Source organism: Glycine max, chromosome 12, assembly GCF_000004515.6.
Source record: "Glycine max cultivar Williams 82 chromosome 12, Glycine_max_v4.0, whole genome shotgun sequence".
NCBI lineage: Eukaryota > Viridiplantae > Streptophyta > Magnoliopsida > Fabales > Fabaceae > Glycine > Glycine max.
The window spans coordinates 33,499,914-33,508,605 of NC_038248.2; the positions used below are offsets into that span (position 1 = coordinate 33,499,914).

Here is an 8,692-nt window from a genome sequence, read left to right on the forward strand (position 1 = left end):
TTGGGTTCTATGGGCTCAATGACATCCATTCCCCACATAGAAAAAGGCCAAGGAGATGATAGTACATTCAACGACATTGGTGGTGCATTGATGTTATCAACATATGTCTAACACTTGTGATATTTCCTCACATGATTATAACAGTCTGTCTCCATGGTTAACCAGTAATATCCAGCCCTCAAGATCTTTCTTACCATGGTGTGCCCATTGGTATGAGTGTCAAAGGACCCTTCATGAACTTCTTTGATGATCTTTTGTGCTTCAATGACATCTATGCATCTGAGCAACACCATTTCATGATTTTTCTTATACAACACATCATTGTTTAGGAAAAAGCTCATTGCTAGTCTTCTCAATGTTCTTTTGTCATTCTCTAAGGCATTTGGAGGATACTCTTGATATACTCTTTGATGTCAAAGTACCATGATTTCCCATCAAATTCCTCTTTTACCAAGTGACAATATGTTGGCTAATCCTGATGTTGGATCCTTATAAGTGGCATGTCCTCATCCTTGCTCAATGCGAACATGGATGATAAAGTGGCTAGTGCATCTGCCAATTGGTTATCTTCATGAGGAATGTGGTCGAACGTGACTTCATCAAATTGTTTCACCAATTCCTTGATGTGGGTTTGGTAAGGAATTAGCTTTGCATCTCGAGTTTCCCATTCACCTTTAACTAATGGATCAACAGTGCTGAGTCACCATAAACCTCAAGTTTTTTTATTTTTTATTCCATAACCACCTGTAACCCCAAGGTGCATGCCTTATACTCTGCAATATTGTTGATACTATTAAAGCATAGCCTAGCTGTGATTGGGATTTACTGCTTCTCTAGGGAGAGTAATACAACTCCTACCCCATGACCCATGATGTTGGAAGCACCATCAAACCACATGATCCATCTTCTTTCTTTTGACGAATATTTATTGTTAAACAATGCCATTATGCCTTCATCGGGGAATTCACATTGCATTGACTGATAATCTTCAACAGGTTGGTGTGCCAAATAATTTGTCAGAGCACTACCTTTAATTGCTTTTTGTGTCACATATACAATGTCATATTCTGAAAACTGGACTTGCCAACGAGCGATCATTCCTGTAAAAGCAGGCTTTTAAAAACTATACTTGATTAGATCCATTTTAGACACCAACCAAGTTGTGTGACTCAGCATATACCGCCTTAAGCGATGACTTGCCCGTGCTAAAGCATAATAAGTTTGCTCTAAAAATGAATATCTGGTCTCACAACCAGTGAAATTCTTGCTAAAATAGTATATAACATGTTCTTTCCTTCCAAAATCATCACATTGCCCTAACACGAAACCCATAGATCCATCAAGCACTGTCAGATACATTATGAGGGGTCTTCCAGCAACTGGGGGGGACTAAGATTGGGGGACTTCGTAAGTATTACTTTATTTTCTTAAATGCTTCCTGAGAATCATTATTCCACTTCGAAGGATGATTTTTGTGCAGCAATTTGAAGATAGGTTCACAAGTTGCCGTTAGTTGGGATATAAATTGGACAATATAATTCAACCTTCCCAAGAAACCTCGAATCTCCTTTTTTGTGCGAGGGGGCGGCATTTCCAAGATTGCACGAACTTTGTCAGGATCCACTTTAATTCCTCTTTGGTTGACGATGAAACCTAACAATTTGACAGATTTGACGCAAAAAGTGCATTTGGCTGGATTTAACGTCAGTTTGAACTTCTTTGTGGTCATACAAACAGAAAGTCATCATGGTCCGCGTGGTCAACCACAACTCTATGAGTGTGTCAGGAAACATATGATGCATGGTCCGCGTGGTTATGCAAATAGAAAGTCGCCATGCATGAAAAATGGAAAGTGTTCTAGATTTTTTTAAAAAAAAAATGACAAGCTCAAACTGTTGTTGACCAAGATGGATATCCTATTTATAGAAGGCGTAATGATGGAAAATATATTGAGAAAAATCATGTAGCCCTAGACAATAGATATGTAGTACCATACAATCCAAACCTATTGTTGAAATATCAGGCTTACCTCAACATAGAATGATGCAATAAATCAATGTTCATTAAATATTTATTAAAATACATTAATAAAGGATATGATCGCATAATCGCAGCTTTTGTACCTGCGGAAAATGATGATGGAACACCATGATAGTGTGTTGATGAGGCTAAGCATTATCTCGATGGTAGGTATGCTTTTCCTTGTGAAGCTTACTGGAGAATATTTTCATTCCAAATTCACAATAGATCACCTGTTGTTGAAAGATTGTACTTTCATTTAACTGTTAAGGAGTCCATGTTTACTTCTTGGTTACAAGCTAATAGCATTTTCCATGAAGGAAAACATCTAACGTATTCATAATTCATAACAAAGTTTACATGTGTGGCCAAGGATAGACGTTAGAAGCCACGTAAAGGAGGCTATACAATTGGAAGGATTAATTGGATGTCTCCAAGTACTGGAGAATTGTATTATCTTAGGATGATGTTGGTTGTGGATAAAGGACCAACCACTTATGAACAAATTTGTACAATGAATGGTCAACTGTATCTTTCATTCAGAGAAGATTGTGTTGCTATGGGCTTCTTACTTGATGATAAGGAATACATTGGGGCTTTAAGAAAAGCATACCATTAGAGTTCTGGCCAATTCCTAAAAATGCTCATATCTAATAGCATTGATAGACCATATCATGTATAGTATGAAACATGGAAGTATCTAATTGATGGTATTCTACATCATTAGAGAAGGATTACAAACATACCAAGTAAAGTATACAAAATCTTTACTTCTTTTATAAGTTCCAACCACTGTTTAGAACTCAAATATTAAATTTATTCTTTCTGTTCAAAGATTTAGAGTTGGCAACAGAAGAATTACACAATTTGGCATTGCTTCAAATTGAAGAGATATTACAATCCAACAAAAAATCATTACAGGATTATTCAAGCATGCCTTTTCCAAGACATGTAGTGCGATAAAAATTTGGTAATAGATATATGTATGCTGAACAGAATTATGACAAGGCTCAATTAGAACATGATTTCCAAACATACTTTGCTTCTCTAACAGGTTAGAAAAAATGAGCCTTCTTCTTATTTTACTATGTAATATCACTACAATAGAAACCATTAAGATGCAGATAGTAGGTAATATCCTTTTTTGTGAGTTGCAAATACAAATGAGCAAACAAATATCTTTAATTCAATCATTAATGTTGTCAATAGACAAGTTGGTGGAATTTTTTTCTTGTATGGGTCTGGAGGTACTGGGATGACCTTTATGTGGAAGACATTAGCCTCTGTATTGCGTTCAAAAGGTGATATTGTTTTAACTGTTACCTCAAGTGGTATAGCCTCATTGTTATTACCCAACAACAGAATTGCACATTCCAAATTTGTCATTCCAGTGCCTACATTAGATAACTCTACATGTAATATCCACCGAGGTACTGAACTAGCTGAGCTGTTAAAGGCAATAAAGTTGATTATATGGTATGAGGCTCCTATGGCTCATAAGTATTATTTTGAAGCATTGGATAAAACACTGAAGGACATTATGTGTATGTCTCATGTGGACAATGTTCCATTTGGTGGAAAAGTAGTTGTATTTGGAGGCAATTTTTGGAAAATCTTACCTATGATACCTAGAGGAAGTAGATTAGACATAGTGCATGCTACAATAAATGCTTCCTATCTGTGGGACTACTGCATAGTTTTAAAGCTAACAAAAAAAATGTGTTTGCAGTCCAATTCAACAATGTCAAATGCAGAAGAAATAAAGAGCTTTTCTCAGTGGTTGATAGATGTTAGTGATGGGAAACTAGGAAAAGGTGATGATGGATTTTCTGAGATAGAAAATCCATCTGAATTTCTAATTACAAATTTCACTGATCCTATCGAATCAATTGTCTCCCATACCTACCCAAATATCCAGCAGAATTATAAGGATGAGGACTTTCTAAAGTCCAGAGCTATACTAGCTTCAACCATTGACACTGTAGACCAAATTAATGACTATGTATTCAACATTATCCCAAGTGATAAGAAAGAATATTTGAGTTGTGATTCCATTGATATGATAGATGTTGCAACAACTGAATGTTACCAAGCTATTACACCAGAGTTTCTACATTCATTAAAAATAGTTGGAATACCTAATCATAAAATTAGGTTGAAAATAGACACATTTATTATGTTGATTCAAAATTTGGATCAAGCAAAAGGACTATGCAATGGTACAAGACTAATTGTGTCTAGATAGGTCAATCATGTTACTGAAGCACGAATATTTTTTGGTAAAAACATAGGTAGTTTGGTTTATATTCCACGGATGTCATTATCACCATCTCAATTTCCTTGGCCTTTCAAGATGGCTAGAAGACAATTCCCAATTATAGTGTCATATGCCATGACAATCAATAAATCTCAAGGACAATATCTTGAATATGTTCAATTATATCTTCCTAAACTAGTTTTCAGTCACGGCCAACTTTATGTGGCATTCTCAAGAGGTCAAAGTAAAAGTTGATTGAAAATTCTTATTCATGACAAAAAAATGAAAACCACAAAATATAACTACCAATGTGGTTTTCAAGGAAGTATTTCAAAATTTGTAGTATGTGCTAATCTTTTTTAGTCTTTATACAATTGATCAGGACATTAAATCCTATTGATAATAATAATGTATCTTCTAGTTGTAGACTTTTTAACAACAGTCTATTTTGTAACAACATGATCACACCAACTTTTTGCAGAGTTTACTACAACACAATATGTTGAAGACTTTTTTGAAGAGTTTACTACAACACAACAGACATGCTCTGCAAGGTAGACCCTGCCAATACATGTCGTTATGTTTCTTAGTTATCTGAAGATGAGACATTAATTGCTTTGTTCTTGTTAAGCTTCTAACATGTGATCTTCAGGTAAGGTTTAATTACTTGGTATCTATTTAAGATTCCATACATTAGTTACTAACTAGCTAGGATCTTATATTAATAAGGATCAAGGTGAACCATCTATATTGTCAGTGCATGAGAATAATGATGTTATTGACAGTGTAAGTTCTTTGGTGTTACTCATTGAATACAAATCAGGAATGTTCTTTGACTAATTGAATACAAATCATATTTTGTTGCATCAATGCTTCTCGGCCAATGCTGAGTATGATCCACCTTTATTGGTATCCATTACACAAGCTAAGCGTCATTTGGGCCTTTTTGATACTCAATTGGATGGCATACCATTTGAATATTTATCATTGATACAATTATATTGGGTGACCAAACATATCAAGACTGAGTAATGATGATGAAGTGTTGTTGAAGACTTTTTCAATTGTCGTGTCACAAAATTTTATATTTTTGCGTATTTGAATCAATGTATTAACTACTTTGGTTATCTTGAACATCTTATCAGACCTATGTTATGATAATACGCTAAAAACACAAACAAAACATTTGTGGATTGTCTTATATACTTCATGCAATGTTTAATATTTTTGTATTAAGCATATGTGGTGTTAATTCAAGCTGGATTTCAATTTGTGTTAAATATTGTTGTGATTAAATGCTATCACATTTTAAAGGTGCAGTTTTTTAATATATATCTTCTAATATCTAAAGTTGTAGTGTGTGTTATCACAGTTTATATTTGTATGATGAAGTGAATCATTTTTCTGTTTAGTCTCATCACAGTTTATTATGTTTCTGTCTTGTGTACAATGATGTCTTCTAATACTAGCTTCATATAAAAAACTAATAATTATTTCTAGGAATATAGATGTAAAGACAGAAATTGATTAGAATTTAGAGAATGAGTCTTATTGCAAACAAAAATGCTGCAGAGTATTGATAGCCAAAAAAATGCAACCTAATGTAATATGTTGATCATCCATCATCCCAACGCTTTTTTTTCAAACATGAGAGCCAATACCATTTATTTCATGAGTTGTAACACTATGTCATTGATCAACTATTATGGTTTTTTGTCTTCAAACAACACATGCAAAAAAACACTTAATTTAATATATAACTGGCATGAAAATGCTATTTTGGTCAATTTGATAAAGGAACAAAGTGAGACATAGTTGTCGTATCTTCATTCTCCAATCTCCTCAGACTTATTGTTAGCTTTTTGTCATTTTCATCCTATGGTACTTTATACAATAGTATCAATATTTATAAAAGTGTAACGTATAATTTGGTGGCCATGTTACAAATATTTTGTCTTCATTTTCCACTAATTATGACACTTCAATTATCTTATCTTGAAAAGGAGCCAAAAATTTGTGGTAATGATGCATAAGCATTTTGGTCGTTCTTTTATTATAGAGATATAGAAGTATACACATTCTATGTATCAACAGTTAAATCTATTTGGGTCTAATGATAACATGGAATTTAATTTGAAGAAATTAATTATATAGATTTTTGGTCCATGCTATTCCAAGATCACAATATGTATAAATGCTAACTACACATTTTCAACCATTAAGTTAATGATAGAACAAACTACAAATATCATGTTTAAGTTCCATAGTAAGATTGTCTTATAATACCTTGCCAGCAATTTTATACTTTCTTAATTGCCTACTCCTTTAAAACTCTACATATATATCCTAAAAAATATGAAATTTATTTATGAATATGATTTTAAGTAAATCATTTTCCAATGAGAAGCTATTAGTTTGAAATAGCTTTTTTTTATTTCTTGAAAATATTTCCAAAATATCTTTTGAAAATACCTCAACCTTCAATTAATCATTTTATTTATAGTAAAAAAATATTTTAACTACAAACTCTACAAAAATATCCGAGAGATGACCCCAATGATACTGAAACCTATTTCTACTCTGCATAATCTCATGTTTTTTCATTTTAGGTCTAATGATACTATAATCTTAATTTTGGCTTTTTCTTCCTACACCAGCCAATAATAAGTAGCCCACCCAATGGGCCTTAATAAGTAGCTTGTGCATTTCATACATAGTTATTATTCAGTTCAAACACATGACACCCTCAAACTTTTCAGTTGCTTATTTCACAAGTGAATAGCGTATCCCATCACTTATCATTTGTCATAAGCTGTGACAATGTCCTAGAACACTTCTTCGCCTACTTCACTCACCATTTTTGATATCCGCTCGCTTTGTCAAAAACATGAAAACTGAGACAGGGTTGGTAGTCAAAGGAGCTCTGTCTCACGTGCAACCACACGACATTTGTACAACACTGCCAGTCCATGCCATGACCAACCACAATAGAGTTATACGTCTAGGCATTCCACTGGGTAAAAATCTTCATACTACTATAGTCTAGGTAAAAAATTTCGATCCTCTGTCACAACCCAACATGATGTTAGGGTTTTTAACATGAAACAAAATAATGTCATTCACGTTGTTTTGATAAAATAGGAATATCATTATTCGATAACAAAAATGGGTATATGCATTATGTCTTGCAACTCTGTGACATGTAGTATGAAGTAAAACTCAATCCTGTTTTGATAAATTTCTTGGTGGTATCATTACAAAAATTATATTCATCAGACAACCATTTCTATTTTGGGGTATTTGATCTCTCTCTCTCTCTATCTCTCTCTCTCTCTCTCTATATATATATATATATATATATATATATATATATATGTCATCAATAATATTTACTCAATAAACACATTTTACTACTGTTTGTGGCTGTTGTCAACACCCAACTGAACAACAAAAATATCATTACTGATATCAAATTCCTTTGTTTATGTATTCATTTGTTTTTGATTTATGTACCATGTACAATATTATGAATCCAATTTTTCCCATTCAAATTTCATATTTGTTCTACTACCCTTCGAAGGTGGGTTTTCAAAAAATAATTTGTGGTTTTATTAGATTTTAACATATGGTGTAAAGTTTTAGTCTTGAACACTGATTGGTTTTTCAAAAAACACCTTTTCATTGGATAATTATTTTAAAATCACGCATGTTTTTTAGAGAACAAATGTTTGGTTGTTATGTTCCAAATGATAATATGCCTAAAGTCATGCTGATTAAAGATTGAAAATAGGTCTGTCATGGACATGGTTATGTGTAGACTAAGAATGAAATGGGTTTCCTCGTGTCACAAGAATAGTATACTTCATGCATCTCTATTACTCTGTTTATATGTGTAAAACAAAATTTTGATACAATTGTATACTAAGCTTATTGAGATGTTATTCTTTTTATATGATTATTTATGCTTCACCATTTATTAATAGCAACTTTTATATTGTAAATGAAGTTTAGAAATTATGAATGAAGATCAAAAGAACTGGAATGAAATGACTAAGACAATGATGAAGATTAACAGAAAACTAGAGGAAATGTTCAACACTGTTCATGTTAAGAATCAAGTTAGCAATTTATTCTCATTCTCATTTTGATATAACATATCAATATTTCAATTCTTTTGAGAAATTGAACAAGGAATTATTCTCATTTTGATATTACACCTACTTTAAATGTAGTCGTATGGTGAAGTGAGTAGGACTTTTTCTAGAAGATGGAAGGATCAACTAGAGCATACTAAGTATTTGCTAGATAGTAATGACCACATGCACCCTGTTGTATACAACCAAGATTTGCTGAACCCAACTATAGTGGTTGGATGGACAGAACTCAGAGATTTCTATGGACTCATAGGACATCATC

General features: G+C 32.9%; 2 protein-coding genes across 2 annotated transcripts; one reads left to right on the forward strand and one right to left on the reverse strand.

Moving 5' to 3' along the window:
* Positions 1 to 469: 469 nt before the first annotated feature.
* On the reverse strand, positions 470 to 1,098 carry LOC112998568 (uncharacterized). Its single transcript, XM_026124683.1, has 2 exons — positions 827 to 1,098; positions 470 to 695 (listed from the first exon to the last, which is right to left on the reverse strand). The coding sequence occupies exons 1-2, from the start codon at positions 1,096 to 1,098 to the stop codon at positions 470 to 472; spliced, it is 498 nt and encodes a 165-aa protein (XP_025980468.1).
* A 2,176-nt stretch (positions 1,099 to 3,274) lies between these two features.
* LOC102665540 (uncharacterized) lies at positions 3,275 to 4,264 on the forward strand. The gene has a single exon (XM_006593176.1). The coding sequence runs from the start codon at positions 3,275 to 3,277 to the stop codon at positions 4,262 to 4,264; it is 990 nt and encodes a 329-aa protein (XP_006593239.1).
* The last annotated feature ends 4,428 nt before the right edge of the window (positions 4,265 to 8,692 follow it).